Here is a 17,781-nt window from a genome sequence, read left to right on the forward strand (position 1 = left end):
TAGTAATTTTACAAATGAACAAATTTGTAATTAATTAAAAATATGGGTAGGAAGATAAGACATTAGGATAGGAATAACAGGTCTCTAAGGGAATGGAGGTGGGTGGTGCATTAGTACCAAATGTGAAGTCTAGGTCGTAAATTCTCAAAATAATTTCTTCAGGTGGCAAATGCGCACCTCCATCAAACTTCAGGTGGCAAATACGCGCCTCCATCAAACTTCAGGTGGCATTTATGCAAACTTCTCAAAAATTTACCGTCGAGTGGTGGCTGCAAACACCCTAAAATGATTTGGCTCCAAAACCTAATCCATTCATTTTTTTATTTTTATTTTAAAATGCTAAGAATTGTTCCCTAAATTTTAGTTGGGTATTTTGATAACTTAATCCAATGGTCAATAAAAAATAAAAAAACAAATTTGTGGGTGTGTAGAGATAAAAAAATGGGTGTGCAAAGAAATTTATTAGTAAATTTGGAAATAGTACTAAACTCATCATTTACGGTTTGAATTTAAAATATCTCACTTATCAGAGAAATACTACCAAACCAAACTATTGTACAGTTAATGGGTTAAATAACTTAAATCAACTAAACTAAGCTATTATCGATGCAAAACTTTGTACTAAATAAAACTGAACAACGCAAGCATGCCTGTTTTTAAATTAAAGTTGAAATCAAAATCACACATTATAAGTAGAGTGAATTACATAGAACAAATACAGTATTGTTGTAGTGTTCCGGTCCATGCAATTTGCTCCAAGATGTACGCTTTTCACATATTTTTTTTTAATTATTTTTACGTCACACATACCTTATCTCAGAAACATTTCCCATCAATAGGGGCTGAGTTTCAATTGTAAAATCAGAATGTCGGGATAATTTGACCATGTTGAACGTCAGGATTTCTTGAGCATTATCAACCAATTGAAATTCGAAATTGATAATATCAATATTCATAGAGCAAAACCTGTAATTAAAATTCGAAGTTTACATGACCCACATAGAATCTCTCCATTTCACGTTTTAAAGGTGCGAACGTGAAATGTAAGTCACTCTATAACAAGTAGTACTATGATATACTGCATCCCGAGTACGATTTGTACAGGTGAAGAGTCTTTAGCTTCTAACACCAGCAGCCCCTTCCGGTAGCATGAGGATAAAACATATAGAGCTAGTGTATGTCTCTTGCTAATAGCTTGCCTGACACCTGAAACAGCAGAAAATAACAAAATTAAACCAAAAACGGAAAGACAGGACGGAAAGGAAGAAGCTCACCTTATATTTGTCTAATTTGCGGCCGCCCATTTCCACTTGCGTGTATAAGACACAAGTTTCATACTTCAGGGAACGTAATTCTGCTTCAGCCTCGAGCCATAATTTTTTATATACTAGAGCTTCTGGATCTAACTCTTCACTGTTCAGACGATTGCCTCTCGACATGTTGCCCATAACCTGCATCTTAGCATACAAGTGTGAACTTTCAGTTTCCAAGTAGAAAAAGAACATTTACGCACTGATATGATAATTTATAGCATCAGATCACAAATTATACTTGAATGATGTCATTGCTCTTCTCAGTGTCAATGCCACAACGTGAAGGACAGGAATCCAACGTTCTCTCAGTAAAAACATGAGAATTAACCTTGCGCCCCTTGTAGCAGTTCTGGTAATCAAGCTCATGCAGAGCAGCCAAAGCATTTGTCCTTGTTACTTGAAACCCCGAGTTTGAGCACTGAAATACATCATTTAGGCTCTTAGACCAACATAACATACACACTTGCATGCTGTGTCGATGCACAGACACACGGAGAGCACAATAGCCATTAGCAACCAAAAACCTTAGTTATAATACAATATGATGATGAAAATATTTCTGTCAACCAGCTCCAGGGCAGACACAGATCAAACTATAATGATTATTATTACTGTAAGGACATTGTTAATATTAGTATTATTATTAATCTCATCATAAGCATGATAAATCAACTAAACATGATAAATAAAGGCATGTAAAGGAAGTTTAATACTTTCAAAGATTGAAGATTGAAAATCAACAAAAAAAAGAGTATGAATTCAAATGTAAGAACATAAAATTTAAAAAAGGAAAACAAAGTTCAGTAACCAGATTCACAACATTTAAGGACACACGCACATATTTCTACCTGTTGGAGCTCTGTTGATTTATTAGGACAGTATGGAGTGCTCATAAGAGTTATATCAGAGATTGGAGTCTTTCCTCCAGCCCTCGGTTGGATGCACATGGAAAGATTATTGATTATATGCTGGATCACATCAGGCGTATATTCGTTCAGTGAATCTAAATCATTTGCACAATTTTGTACAAGCATTTCTGACATTTCATGCATCACATTAAGTATTGTTGGGACATCTATTTTTGGACGAGTAGACAGCAACATGGATGGTCCCACAGATGCATTAAGCACAGAGCCACATTCTGAGTTAGGCAGGGCATAAGCGCTTTCCACTTGATGGTTGTCATTGGAAGGCTGATCGGCAATTCCATAAACCGATATGGAAGACTTTGATCCTGATTCATCAACTGGTTCATGCCCTTTGGAGAATGAAACAACAGCTGAAGAGTCACTCTTTTGGAAAGATGAGAAATCATCTCCTACGCACTCACTTACATGATAATTTACTACTGTTTTAGCATGACGAGGAAAAAATTGTGGTGCCAGTGGATTCAAACTATTACGCGTTTCTTGTTCATTTTCAACAGAGTCTGAACTCGATCTTGAAACTCCAAATGGGGATTGCCAAGAAGCCAAGGTTCCTTTCCAACAAGGTGAGTCCAAATCAGAGTCATTCTCATCTAATTTTCTCACAAGAGAAACATCTTCTTTGACTCCAAGATGTTCCAAGCTGAAATCATCAGAAGTATTGGTCAAAGTAATTAGTGGATCGGATTTTTCCGATAGTAATGAACCAATACCCTCACTAGAAAGAGCTTTGTCAGCCCTCCCTTCGTTTCCTTTATCAATGGGACTTTCATCACGGTGGATCCCTTTGCCTTCACCAGAGAGTAGGTGATGAAGATCCATATAATTGTTCACAGAACAATTGCCTTTAAAATCCACATTCTTTGACAATACAGGATACAAGGGAGAAACTGTTGTGCTGGTATTTGACGGCTCAAGGACCACAGCTGGAAAAGCATTATGTTTAGGTGAATGGAAAGCCGGAGATTTAGCTGTATAAGAATCAAATTTTATTAAGCCACTCTCGCAAAAAGCAATTTTGTAACTACAACCACTCCAAGTCACTGCTGGTGCAGTATATGGTAGCTGAGTTTGAGAAAATTTTCAAGCATTGGTGTAGAGAACGTACCTGAATTAACTGCTGAAAAAGAGAATAATCCAGCATCTAATTGATTGTCTCTTCCAATATTCAAATCACTAAATTTTCCACGAACAATTTCAGAATTGTCAACATAGGGCTTCGATCCCGTAACAGCAGGTTTTCCTGTGCAGAAACATGTTATGTATGAGGCTCTTACAGCATTGATTTCACAACATGAGTAGCCTCAAAAAGTAACTTTCATTTGTTAATACACCCAATTGATTATTTTTTCTTCCATACGAGACACCAAGGACTTGTCCTACTTAACAAAAAAGTAGAATAACAACACAGGAGAAAAAGGAAGAAACTATTTTCCTACAAATTTATATAGTTGTCAATGCAAACGATGTGAGTTCATTGCCTGAAACTTCAAATGATTCTTAACATTGTAATATGCAATGCTTTTAATAAGCACTCTAAATAAACAACCTACTTGTTATTGATGTTGTGGTATTTACATTCTCATATAAGTTACACGCCGTAAGTAACTCAAGTAGGAAACATTCGCAGTGATAGCTATAAAGTTCTACGAGTTACTCGAGGCCCAAAAAAAGAAAAAAGATGTCACCAAAACCCATCTGTTATCCTTGGTCGATCATAAACATTAAACAAGAATATAACAAATCTCAAACCTCACCCTAAGATTATAGCTCCACAGAGTGGGCAAGTGCTATGAGTACTCTTATCATAAAATGATGCATAAAACAAGGTTTTTCTAATTGTGAAATGACATGAAAATGTTGCTATACATGTACGAATTGAAACTGTTCGTCTTTTTAGTAACCAAAAGAAAGAAGGGCTTAAAAACAAAGTTATTGCAGAAACTCAATTTCATAAGCTTAGGAGCCAAAGGCGATGAAAGTTACCTAGTTCAAGCAAAGTTTTGTAAGCCAATGCAGCACTCTTGTTACTGGAGAGACTGGCTTGGCTGTGCCCAAATGATGAATGCTCTGTGTAATCGAGTAGGGACTCATTCGCGGCAGAGGGTATAAAACCAAAATCCGAGCTAGCATTCACAGATGGGTAATCCGAAAAACAAGAATTCTCACCAAAATCACAGAGATCATGGGAAAATACAGACGCCAATTGAAATGGATCATCTTCCAAGTTGATACCAGACAAGAGTTTGGGCATGGAAGCACAGGGGTCAACTGAAGTCAATGTATGCAAGGGGGGAAGGGCAGTATTGGAGCGGTTCGACGAAAAGGGCTCAGCTAAAGGGGACAAACGCGATGGTTTTGCAGAAGATGAAGCTCTCCTTCCATGATCATCCCCCTCCATTTCTATGCAATCAAGTTTTAGTCAAACCTGGTCAAAACCCTCGCCCCAAACAAAAACCCAAAACCCAATAATCAGAGCAAGGCAAGAATCCATGGCCTACAATGGTGCTAATTACTGAGCTAAAGAAGTAATCTTTTGTGTTTTCTTGTTCTTGGAAAATGAAAATTTGAAAATTTTGAGCTGCCCATTTCCATATTTATAAGCTAAAGAAACTTTAAGCTTGGAAAAGAAAGTAAATTCAGAACATACCTACTGCAGAGGAGAAGCAGTGACTTGCAGAGCAGAGGAGGAGGAGGAGGAGGAGGAAGGGTCGGTTGGTTTTCTTGTAACTGTGATTGTTTTGCTTCAGACTCGGTTTTTCCTTTTAGTTTTTTGTATTTTGTACACTACAGGCTCGTCAACTACCTCGAGAGTTCTTCGTGTTAATCGACTTTTTCTTTGGTCAAACTGCAGTCCTATTCTACTGTGCTACACGCAAAATCCCAAATGTATGTGCAATGTAAAGAAATGTTTGGGAAAATAATAAGAACAAGGAAGATTAATGTCCTAATGATTCTAGGCAATTCAAGGGCTAAATTAATCAATTTTAAAAAGTGATGGGTCAGTGTGTAAAACGAGTAATATGAAAAGCGTATGATCTGTTTGACGATGAAATTTAGTTTTTCATCATTTTAGCCAATTGCTCTAAATTAAATATTCATTCTATTCTTTAGGGTAATTTTTTTCACGTGCTTACTTTTTTTCCTTGTATTGTTTTCTCAACATTTAGATTGAACAAATTAAAGAGCATCGACAAATAAAAATGCATGAGTTCACACCAAAATATATTAGTTTAAAAATAAAAGGGAATTGTTATTAACATTTCAAAAATCTCATTCTACACTCCAAACTTTTTATATTATAAAAGAAAAATACATTTGTAAGGAGTGTAGAATGAGATTTTTAAAGTGTCAATAACACTTACGGCATTTGATATTGTTTTAAAATATAGATTAACGAATTCATTTTTCAATCTCATAACTAGTATATATGAATCATTGATAAACTGTTCTGTAAAGATACGAATTAATCCAATCTTTAATATTCTTTGCAGACCAAAAGAGTTTAGACCATTTTGAATTGACTTCACCTTGCCTTCTCAATTAAGGAACAACGAGCCTGTAGGGACGTTGTTGGACGGTGACAAAAGTTTGGTGGAAATTTCCTAGCGAGTTTGTGTCTTCTTTCCATGTTGGCGAAGCGGTATGAGAGATCGTTTTATTTTCAAACCTCTTTTATGGGTAGTGCGTGGATGATGAGAAGAACATTTATGCAACAAGTATGTCATTATAATTGTATATTGAACTATATACACATTATTTTGACTTTCAATATAACAATGACATACTCGTTGTATGAAAATTCTTTACATCATCCCATCTCGTAAACCATTGTAGTAGTTCGATCGAATTGCACAAATTTACCAAAAATTCCTCTAAAGTCGGCAGCTCACTCCATTAAATTTATATAGAAATTTGCTGCCAAAAAAGTTCGAAGAGGTTGAAATTAAAGAATCAAGTGGACATAAACTATTTAGATTCTCTAAAGTTGCACTTTAAAATGTAGGAGATAATAAAAAACTCTCTCCTTTCTTTCTTTACTGAAAACACAAACATTAAAAAAGTCGTAGCTGTCCGCCATAGCCTTTGGCTTGGGTGCCAGTGGAAACTCCCCCCTCCTCTCTTTTTCTCGTCCTTCCCTCCTTCACTTATTTCCTCTTTCTCTCTTTCCAATTATCTTTGAATTTTATCTCAGTCATGAGTTTGGTCTCAAAATTTTCTCTTACACTATATTTGGATAAGGAAAAAAAACTTGGAATTTTGATAAAAGTCAGAATTTATAAATTAACATGCACAAATTCCCTTGTTTGGATTCATAAACATAGAAATTTAGAATTTTTGCGTGGAAAAAAAACACTTGGAATTGGGACCTCCAATTCCCAAGTTTAAATTCCAGTAAATATGCGTCATTTCTCAATTTTTATGATTGAGAGTTTAAAAATAACAAATTCTGTATTTAATTTTGTTTGTACTATACTTGACCAATCTCGAAACTACTGAGCATCGGTCAACGTTATACCGTCAAAGACCTAGAAGAGTTTCCCTCCAACCAGGAGGCCAATCTCAGCACGACACGTGTCGACATCAGAAGCCAATCATAGCGCAACACGTGTCAACATCAGAAGCCAATCATAGCGCAACACGTGTCAACATCAGAAGCCAATTACAACACGACACGTGTCAATGTCAGAATGAAACTGGAAACTCTCTTCTATAAATAGAGATCATTCTCTCACAATATTTCTTAATGTCATTTGTACTAAATCATTCACTAGTACTCACAAAATGAGAACTTGAACCTATGTACTTGTGTAAACCCTTCACCATTAATGAGAACTCCTCTACTCCGTGGACGTAGCCAATCTAAGTGAACCACGTACATCTTGTGTTTGCTTCCCTGTCTCTATCCATTTACATACTTATCCACACTAGTGACCGGAGCAATCTAGCGAAGGTTATAAACTTAACACTTTCTGTTGTACCAAAGTCCTCACTGATTTTGTGCATCAACATTTGGCCCCGTCTGTGGGAACGACACTTATTCTCACTCTCTTCATCTTTGCCAAGTTGGTTTTTACCATTCGTACACTCTCTTTTGACCAGGCATCCCTCTCCAACATAGGGAGCGAAGGAAGCCACAGCACACAGAATAACACCCATCCTGCACCTAGTGCAAAGCAACGAAAGAATGAAGGAAAGAGGGTTGCTCTTCAAGCTAAAGTCGATGAGCTAGAAGCTTAGAACAACAAGATAGCAATGAAGAATGAGGTCCTCCAGGAGCCAATATGAGAAGCTCTTTGAGACGCTCCACGAAACTATGCGTACTCAAACACGCAAGCTCGTTGCCCTTGTGGACATCAACCATCATCTGGGTGCTCCCCAACACGGAGGGTTACCTCTCTTCGACATGGGTATCCCTAATGAGGAGCGAGCTAATTATCAAAACATTGATCAACATGAGACTTCTCTCAACCCAGATGTTTCGACCCGAAGTAGAAGAAGTGGAGGAAGACACCTCATTGCAGAAGGGTTGGAATGATCGAAAGCCGTTTATGGTGACTGCCGAGACTTCCTAAAGCAACGTCGAGAGAATCCCCTCCACATATGCTCGAAGATCAATGACCCAAGGGTTTATGAAAGACTCGGTCCCCTCCCACGACCCAGGCCAACTGTCAATCTAGGGAAGGAACGACAAGTCCCAGAGGAATATGAAGGTACGGGGGACTCGGAGGTATTCCGACAAATTAGCCCTAGAAGTCAATACGGCGAGTCCAAGAAAAACAACACGCCCTTGCTCAAACTTTCCTACTTCCAAGAGGCGATGGAGACTTACGAAAGAAAATTCTAATGGTACATGACTCCACTCAGGACCCCCTTGTCCTACAGCTCTTTGAAGAAGTAAACAAGTTGAAGGCCGAACGTCAGGCCAAGATACCTGACTGGAACCAACCTAGGCCTGGCCCTCTCACAAAAAGGATCTGTGACACCCCCCTTCAAGCGAAGACAAAACAAAAGCTTGGTTTACAACTCTATACTGGAAGGGAGGACCCAATTGAACACCTTAACCTTTTTGAGTCCACCATGGCATATCAGATGTACACCGACGAAGAACGATGTCTTCTCTTCCCATCCACCCTCTCTGGCGGAGCTCTAAACTGGTATTGCCGTCTTCCACCTGAGATAGTAGATTCATTTGAGGAATTGAGGAAACTGTTTGTCTCTCAACACATCTTCCAGACCGATCACTTGAATTCGGCAGATGACTTGTACATTATTCACCATAAACCGGACGAATCATAACGAGAGTATGCCGGTCGCTTCAGCCATGAGTATTCTCACTGCACTGAGGTAGATGACAAGACCGCCCTCAAGGCCTTCACGGTAGGCCTACGTGATTGTTTCTTCAAGTACATGATCAATGCCAACACTTGGAAGACTTACTCTGAGGTGATGGCACAGGCTTACAACCACGCCTCCGTCGAAGCAATGACATACCAAGGGAACCCCCATATGGTTAACCCCTATCAACAAATAGGAAGTGGAAGTCAAGTTCTACCAAGTGAGGAGATATTGGCCATTCAGACACCCATTGCATCATCTCCTGCCTTATTTAGCTACTCGTTAAGTCACCAAACGTATCTGTCTCTTGGTAAGAGGAAGGATTTTAACTCTCAACAAGCCCATTACAACAAGAGGGATAAAAGTTCGTATCAAGACAACCAGGGGTGAACGTACCGTCAACTATTATGACTATGGGGCCAAGCCTCACTCTTTCAAAGTGGAGGACTAGGTACTGAAGGAAATGCTATTATAAGAAGGCATACACATTACAAATGTTTCGACTCTCAACCGCTTGAGATCTTTTATCACACAAGCCATTCAGCAAACATTTAAAGAAAAGGGAATTCAGACAACTTCTTCTGAGTCTTTTATGTTCTTAGCACTGGAACATTTGGTCTACGTTGACCTACCCTTATACTCCAACTCAGAGCTTCAACATGCGTACTTTGACACAAAGTATGTGATACTAAGTGTTACAACCAACATGGTTCACATATCAAAAGCATGGATCCCTTCCTACATAGCAAAACATTCATAAGCATCACTCATATTAATCAACATAAACATTATACATTCCAACACATTCATACATAAACATCATACATTCCAACACATTCATACATAAACATCATACATTCCAACATATCCATACATAAGCCAATTGTGCTTCGAAAAGGTTCAACATACTTTGTGTCTTCGACACTTGCTATAATATGCCTTGACACCTTACCCTTATTCTCACCAACCAGGTGATAAAATGTGAAGAAGGAACTCATCTTCATACCACCAACCAGGTGATGAAATGTACAACCTGTACTCTCCTTCATGCCACTAACCAGGTGATGAAATGTACAACCCGTACTCTAATATCATTTGGCAACTTGCCACTCATGCCACCAACCATGTGATGAAATGTACAACATGTACTCTCTTTCATGCCACCAACCAGGTGATGAAATGTACAACCCGTACTGTAATATCATTTGGCAACTTGCCACGCATGCCACCAACCAGGTGAAGAAGGAACTCATCTTCATGCCATCAACCAGGTGATGAAATGTACAACCCGTACTCTCCTTCATGCCACCAACCAGGCGATGAAATGTACAACCCGTACTCTAATATCATTTGGCAACTTGCCATTCATGCCACCAACCAGGGGAAGAAAGAACTCATCCTCGTGCCACCAACCAAGTGATGAAATGTGATGAAATGTGATGAAGGAACTCATCTTCGTACCACCAACCAAGTGATGAAAGCAACTCACCATTCATTCCACCTACCAGAATACGAGTGGTACAACTTATACCTGTGAACTCCTAGCATTCCCAAATAATCAAAAACCCTTAAGCTTGACAACTCAACTAAGGGAGCACTTATGCCCACCAAGAGTTATAGTCACCAACAAAGTCTTATTGCAAGCCAACAACAACTTCAGTGCATGGTATACGAAGATCAAGCTATTCAGCCCTCTTGCATCTACTTCAAACATTTCCCCTTTGTAACAATGCAAACACTACAACTTGTAGAAAGCTTCACACACTCTTGATCAAGACAGTGTGAAGCAAAACCAATTTATGGTGCCAACAAAAGCTTCATCAATGGAGGGCAACCACAATTCTCAAAAGCTTCACACACTCTTGATCAAGACAGTGTGAAGCAAAACCAATTTATGGTGCCAACAAGAGCTTCATCAATGGAGGGCAACCACAATTCTCAAAAGCTTCACACACTCTTGATCAAGACAGTGTGAAGCAAAACCAATTTATGGTGCCAACAAAAGCTTCATCAAGGGAGTTCAACCATAATTCTAAAAAACTTCACACACTCTTGATCAAGACAATGTGAAGTAAAACCAATTTATGGTGCCAACAAAAGCTTCATCAATGGAGGGCAACTACAATTCTCAAACCTTCGAAGCAAATTCAATTTATATGGTTCATCCAAACCTTCGACTACTACAAGGTGTGGCTTGCATCACAATCTCTTGCTCAACAGTGTGGAAGAAAAATTTGTATATGTTGTCTCTCCCACATTTTCAAATTTCTAGTTTCCTAAAAAAAAAAAAAAAGGGAAATTCAACAAAGCTTCATCAATGGAGGACAACTACAAATTCTCAAAAGCTTCACATTATCTTGATCAAGATAGTGTGAAGCAAAATCAATTCATGGTACCCAACAAAAGCTTCAACTCGAAAGCCTTACCAAGAAAAGCTTCATCAATGGAGGACAACTACAAATTCTCAAAAGCTTCACACTATCTTGATCAAGATAGTGTGAAGCAAAATCAATTCATGGTACCCAACAAAAACTTCAACTCCAAAGCTTTACCTACAAATCTTCAACTCCAAAGCTTCCCCCACCACAAAAGCTTCACCCACCACAAAAGCTTCAAAAGCAGCTTCACCAACAAAAGCTTCAAAAGCTTCCCCCACCGCAAAAGCTTCACCCATAAAAGCTTCACCAACAAAAGCTTCACCCACAAAAGCTTCCCCCACCACAAAAGCTTCACCCATAAAAGCTTCACCAACAAAAGCTTCACCCACAAAAGCTTCACCAACAAAAGCTTCACCAACAAAAGCTTCACCCACAAAAGCTTCCCCCACCACAAAATCTTCACCCATAAAAGCTTCACCAACAAAAGCTTCACCCACCACAAAAGCTTCACCTACAAAGCTTCAACACAAAAGCTTCACCTACAAAAGCTTCACACTACAAAGCTTCACCTACAAAAGCTTCACACTATCTTGATCAAGATAGTGTGAAGCAAAATCAATTCATGGTACCCAACAAAGTTTCAACACCAAAGCTTTAAAAATATATATATATATATATATATTCGGAAATTTGAAAATTCAAAAATTCGGAACTTCGGAAATTCGAAAAAAAAATAAAATTAGAAAAAAAAATTGCCTAAGCCTCCTCTTTTTTGGGTCTAACAACTTTCATAACAAATATATATGAAGAAGGAGTTTTGGGCTACCACTTAGAAAGGAAATGCCTCATTCGTCAACTTCCTCGACCGGAGACTTGGGGGACTCCTACCATATTCTACTGTACCTTGATACTTGAAAGTCTTACGACCACTTAGTGACTTGGATTTTTCAAGTCTCCAAACGAGAAGTTTTCCTCACTCGAGAAATTAAGGGAGCACTACCTCAACCTATATACTTTACTCACAAAGCTTCAACATACAAGCTTCAACAAAAGGAAAAATTTTAAAAACTTAGTGAAGAAGACCTTGGTGTATTTAACACAATACGTTGAAATGAAGCGAAGCTTGTTTATTGATATCTCCGATAAGTTACAAATATGTACATATACATGAATCAAAATAAACAAACAAGAGGGAGCCTTCACAAAGGTTGCTCAGGAGAAGTCTCAGCAGTCGGCAGAGCCCCTGAAAGAGGAGGCACCAGAGGGTGATTATTCGGAGCCTCAGTACTAGGCAGAACCCCAGAAGGAGGAGGCACCGAATGTTGATCATTTGGAGCTTCATTACGCTGTACAGCCCTAGAAGACGAAGGCAATAAATGCCTTTGGAACAAACCCACAAACCTCTGATGATCAAGTAAAATCTGACCATCAGATTCTTGTAGCTGGTCGAGCTTCCTCTTCATGCTTGTAGCATAGTTATGTGCAAGCATGTGCAACTGTTTATTCTCATGCTTAAGCCCTTTAATCTCCTGTTTGAGACTTATCACTTCAGCCGCCAATGATTCAACTTGGCGGTTTCGAGCAAATAAGCGTTGTGCCATATTAGACACAGAACCTGCACACTGAACACTGAGAGCCAGAGAATCCTTAACAGCCAACTCATCAGACCGTTTGGAAAGTAGTCTGTTATCTTTGGGAATGAGAAGGTTTCTGGCCACCATCGCAGCGGTCATATCATTCTTCATCATAGAATCCCCAACGGTAAGAGGACCAGTAGGGGATAAGAAGGATGGACGCCATATGTTGTCTTGAGAAGGCATGGCTACCTCTTCACCAAAGTTCAAGTCAAAACGACGGTCGGATGGGCCAAACATTCTCAAAAATGATGAAGGAGAAATGAGGTGCAATAAATCTCTGAAGTAAGGGGAAAATTCCTACAAGCAATAACTCTCTAAATGTACTTCTTGCACACAATTGGTGCCATTATAAAAGAAAGGGCAACAGGGTCGTTGGTTCAAAAATTGAAGAGGCACCACTCTCTAGATTTCGAAGAGGCACCACTTTCCACACGCAACATCAGCTCCTCGGGTACCACAGAGAACTTTGCCAAAGATCTCTGACAAAGTTTAGACACATAAATTTTGAAGATCCAGCTACCCTACTATTTCCGACAAGGGTAAAGGAACAGTACCACTGCTTGATAACTAGAAAGTCTCAATGTGTGTCAACCTCCGTGCTCCGTGGCGAGGTAGACTGGCAAAAATACCCAACCTTTACTCACATTCGAGAAAACACTCCCAACAAGATTACTTGCTCAAAAATCAAAGAGGCATCGCCCTCCGAATCTCTAGAGCCAGACTCCCAACATGATTACTTTCTCAAAAATCGAAGAGACACTGCTCTCTGAATCTCAAGAGTCAGACTCCCAACAGGATTGCTTTCTCAAAAATTGAAAAGGCACTGCTTCCCGAATCTCGAGAGCTAGACTCCCAACAGGATTACGTGCTCAAAAATCGAAGAGGCACCGCCCTCCGAATCTTGAGAGCCAGACTCCCAACAGGATTACTTTCTCAAAAATCAAAGAGACACTGCTCTCCGAATCTCAAGAGTCAGACTCCCAACAGGATTTCTTTCTCAAAAATCGAAGAGGCACCGTTCTCTGAATCTCGAGAGCCAGATCCCCGACAGGATTGCTTGTTCGAAAACCGAAGAGGCACCGCTCTCCGAACTTCGAGAGCCAGATTTCCTCGGATAAAGCTTGTCTGCAATCTTCACACGCAACATCAGTTTTCCAGATACCACATACCACTTTTTCAAAGTGCTCTGATAAAGTTAAAACACATGAAGCTTGCAGTTCCCACTACATTGCTATGACCAAGAAGGGTAAAGGAATAACACTACTACTTGTTGTTAGGGAGACTCCTATATATGTCGACTTTCATCCTTCACAGCCAAGCAGACCTGCAAATAAAAAAAAATGCTCAACTGTTCTTCACATCCGAGATGGCACTCTCAGCAAAGTCTCTCGAAATACTCAGCTTCTTTTTCTCCCGATAATACATCTGCAAACAAGCCACACCAGAGCAAGAGTATCTCATATCATCGGGGTTAAAAGCAAGAGTATCACATATCATGCTTTTTCCTTGTCTTTTCCTTTGGGCTTGTTCTTACCTGCAAGACAAGGAGAAAGAGAGCAATCAGTCAACACTTGGAATCAAGCTCCTAGTCAGGAACTGACTGCCTGGAACCCCTTGCCTGATTACTTACCTGGCATTGCTCTCGAGTACTCATCTTCAACATCTTATGCTTCCAGAGAAGATACCACATCTGCCTGAGGAACAGATATGGCAAGTGAGAAAGATACAAGGAAGCATATGGAGACAAGCGTAACAGAACACGTGCCGATACATTCACTACTTTGTCAACAACAAAAGTATCCCATATCATCAGGGTCGAACGTACTCTAGATTTTATGAACTTATTTTGACCCTCAAATTCTTGAGTCGGCCTTATACTCTGGGGGAAACCAGAAAACCCTCCAGCCTAGTTCAAGAATAAGCCTATGGAAAGTTACTTCTTCAAAAGCAAAAGTATCTTATATCATCTCTTCTCCATTTGCTTCTATTTATCCTTGTTGCTGTTTATGACACAAGGAGAAGAAGAACAATCAACCGGAAGCCGAAGTCGAACCTCCGATCCAGGTTGCTTGCTTGGAAGTCTAATTGCTTACCTTGTCTGTTACCTCATTCGGCAAATCTCCTAGCTCGGCGACTTGGGGGACTCCTACTATAGGGTTTGTATCGCACTTGACCAAGCCCAAAACTACAAGTAAGCTTCAAGTGAAATTGATATATTACCTTGTGCATCTTCATCGGTTAAAGATACCACTTCTAGATGGAGGAAAAGTACTTCCAGAGAATATGTCACACCTACATATGAGACAGATAAGGCAAGTGAAAATGATACCACACTTCAGTACTTAGAAGTTTCGTGATTACTCAATAGCTTGGATCTTACAAGTCTCTAACTGAGGAGCTTCCCTCACTCGGGAACTTAGGGGAGCACTGTTTGTACCATACTTGACCAATCCTGAAACTACTGAGCACCGGTCAACGTTATACCGTCAAGGACCCAGAAGAGTTTCCCTCCAACCAGAAGGCCAATCACAGCGCGACACGTGTCGACATCAGAAGCCAATCATAGCGTGACACATGTCAACATCAGAAGCCAATCACAACACGACACGTGTCAATGTCAGAATGAAACTAGAAACTCTCTTTTATAAATAGAGATCATTCTCTCACAATAATTCCTAATGTCATTTGTACTAAATCATTCACTAGTACTCATAAAATGAGAGCTTGAACCTATGTACTTGTGTAAACCCTTCACAATTAATGAGACCTCATCTACTCCGTGGATGTAGCCAATCTGGATGAATCACGTACATCTTGTGTTTGCTTCCCTGTCTTTATCCATTTACATATTTATCCACACTAGTGACCGGAGCAATCTAGCAAAGGTCATAAACTTAACACTTTCTGTTGTACCAAAGTCCTCACTGATTTTGTGCATCAACAAATTTCATTCTTCTTTTAGGTTAACCAAACAAGAAAATTCACAAATTCTATTAAATAAATCTCATCATTTCAATTTCCATCATTTTCAAATTCTTTAGGAATCTTAAATTTCCTCATCCAAACAAAGTGTTACTTATCTTAGATTTGGGCTTTATTGACACACCCTGACCTAGGATGTCCACCTAGACCCCGAATCGAGTTGGTCGACACTCGGAGGGTGACAAAGCCATAAAGTATAGTAATGTGAAAAATGTGAATAAATTTAAAACTAAAAGTGCCTAATTATAAGAGTGCATTTGTGAGCGGGAATGAACCCCTTTCACACGTGATGTCAGAGCATAAGTAAAGTACAATAAAAGTAGAATGGAATTATATCATCGAAGGTGATCTCCAATACCAAGATTTGCCAAGAATCCTTATCGACACGAAAACTCAACCACTTAAACCTAGAGGGGTGAAAAACAAGGGTGAGTGAGCCTAAAAATAAAGCTTTGTAAAAACCTTTCTAAAACATAATAACCCCTTGCCATAAAACAGGTATAGTTTTCAAATATACATACTACGTATAGTGTGAAAATACTTATCGTAGCCTACAATATCTCAAGAATTCAATACATCACAATATTTCGTAAATAAATGCCTAATGTTCGGTAATCACATAATCTCACATAAACAAACATATCATATCGAATGCTCATCGACATATGCTGACACACGAGTTCATGTAAAGATATTCTAACATGAACAGAACTGGGTGTAATAATGATTTACGCAATAGTAATCACGTGAAGACTGGCGCTATACGCATCACATACAAATCATAATTGCCTATTGCAATCTAGGATAGGATTGGCACCTACAATGGATTCAAAGTGAGCGTACGGTGCGATGTGAACATACATGTGAAGCTTGGCCCTGGCCAGGGCGAGTACTGACAACAGTATAGTACACGATGAGCAGATAACGTAAATATGATCATGCCACAACAATTCAACAATTCTAGTTAATATAATACTATTCATGACGGTAAATATAATTAAGGCATCCCCTTATAGTAAGCTTACATGTGCATCCCGTAGGATTATTTCATAATTTCCCAACAATACGACATTTCTTATAAATATATATGTGGAACCTAACAAATATATATACTATATAAAAGAAACGACTCATTCACAGATACTTGCAAAATCGCAGCCGTTCAAACTAGGAAAGCTAGAGTCTCCAATAGTAATCACACCTAAGCATAATAGTGAGACCCATTAGTAAAACTTAACTTAAATGATTAAATTTGAGAAAACTGAGCGTGGATTCAGAATCAGCGCGTCAAAATAAGTTGATAAGGGTCTTGGGCAAATTTTGTAAAATGTCAACGGTCAACCCTAAAAAGTCAACCGAGTCACCCCCACGGTCAACTACATTAAAACTTTGGAATTCCACTAAATGGATGTCAAAAACTGACTCAGAGTGTCGAAATTAGCTTAGATGGGTTTTCGAGAAAATTTCGAAAAAGTAAAAAAAAGTCAACTAATGGTCAACAGTTAACTTTAACGGAATATTTCCTTCTCAAATGAAATATTTTTTTAAAGTTAACTGGAAGGTTAACAAAATATTCCAAGGGATTATTCCCTCCTAAATCTTAAATGGATTCGGGTTAAGGCAATTGGGTCATGGGTTTGGGCCGCGGGTTTTGGGCTTTTTTTCAACCGGGTTGGGATGTGTCATTTATGCCCCTGCCTCGGCACATATTGTTGCTGCTCTAGCGTTTTTCGTCATATTTCTCTTTAGTTTTCCACCCTCTCTCTTTCCTCTAGGCATGCCTCTTCAAACCTAAACCTCCATCTCCTTCCACCATTTTTTTCTACCTTCCTTCCTCATAATCCATCCCTACCTCATCCTTTGCTCTGATTTGTAGGCTCCAAACCGGATACCAAGTAATACATTTCCCTCCCTCGCTTCCCCTCCCTAACCGGCATACTAGATTCTCCTCGAGGCCAAGTGTTTTGCGGCTTCGACCAAAGTAAGGGTATTTTAGATTCCTATTAGCCTCACCTTCTATCCATGTATTACCGTGTTTGTATATATTTACAGGAATTGGTGAAGAGGACTTGGATTCGGTGATTATTTTTCGGTTTGGTGTTTCTAGTGAGGAAATCTGTTGTGATGTGCTTCTGATTACGACTTTGTAATTTTTGTGCTATAATGTCTGTAATTTTTGTGCTATGATGTCTTCGTTGAATTAACC

The 17,781-nt window shown here is 39.1% G+C and overlaps 1 protein-coding gene across 19 annotated transcripts; it reads right to left on the reverse strand.

Moving 5' to 3' along the window:
* Positions 1–912: 912 nt before the first annotated feature.
* Positions 913–5,197, reverse strand: LOC103438689 (uncharacterized). Of its 19 annotated transcripts, none has more exons than XM_070823613.1 (8): positions 4,890–5,028; positions 4,409–4,667; positions 4,226–4,309; positions 3,348–3,482; positions 2,162–3,210; positions 1,552–1,731; positions 1,275–1,451; positions 913–1,206 (listed from the first exon to the last, which is right to left on the reverse strand). In XM_070823613.1, the coding sequence occupies exons 2-8, from the start codon at positions 4,638–4,640 to the stop codon at positions 1,171–1,173; spliced, it is 1,893 nt and encodes a 630-aa protein (XP_070679714.1). In that variant the 5' UTR covers positions 4,641–4,667; positions 4,890–5,028; the 3' UTR covers positions 913–1,170. The 19 variants fall into 19 exon arrangements, with proteins under 19 accessions (XP_070679714.1, XP_070679713.1, XP_070679708.1 ...); XM_070823612.1 differs by having other exon boundaries at positions 1,275–1,457; XM_070823607.1 differs by having other exon boundaries at positions 4,226–4,667; positions 4,890–5,197.
* Between the last annotated feature and the right edge of the window lie 12,584 nt (positions 5,198–17,781).

The sequence above is a fragment of the Malus domestica genome, chromosome 06 (assembly GCF_042453785.1).
Source record: "Malus domestica chromosome 06, GDT2T_hap1".
NCBI classification, from domain to species: Eukaryota; Viridiplantae; Streptophyta; class Magnoliopsida; order Rosales; family Rosaceae; genus Malus; species Malus domestica.

Coding starts and splice junctions, on each gene's coding strand:
- LOC103438689 (XM_008377235.4), bottom strand. CDS start 4,640: ATGGAGGGGGATGATCATGGAAGGAGAGCTTCATCTTCTGCAAAACCA. Junction 3,211..3,347: donor TTTTTCAGCAGTTAATTCAG/GTACGTTCTCTA, acceptor ATTCTTATACAG/CTAAATCTCCGGCTTTCCAT. Junction 1,732..2,161: donor AATCAACAGAGCTCCAACAG/GTAGAAATATGT, acceptor GATGTATTTCAG/TGCTCAAACTCGGGGTTTCA.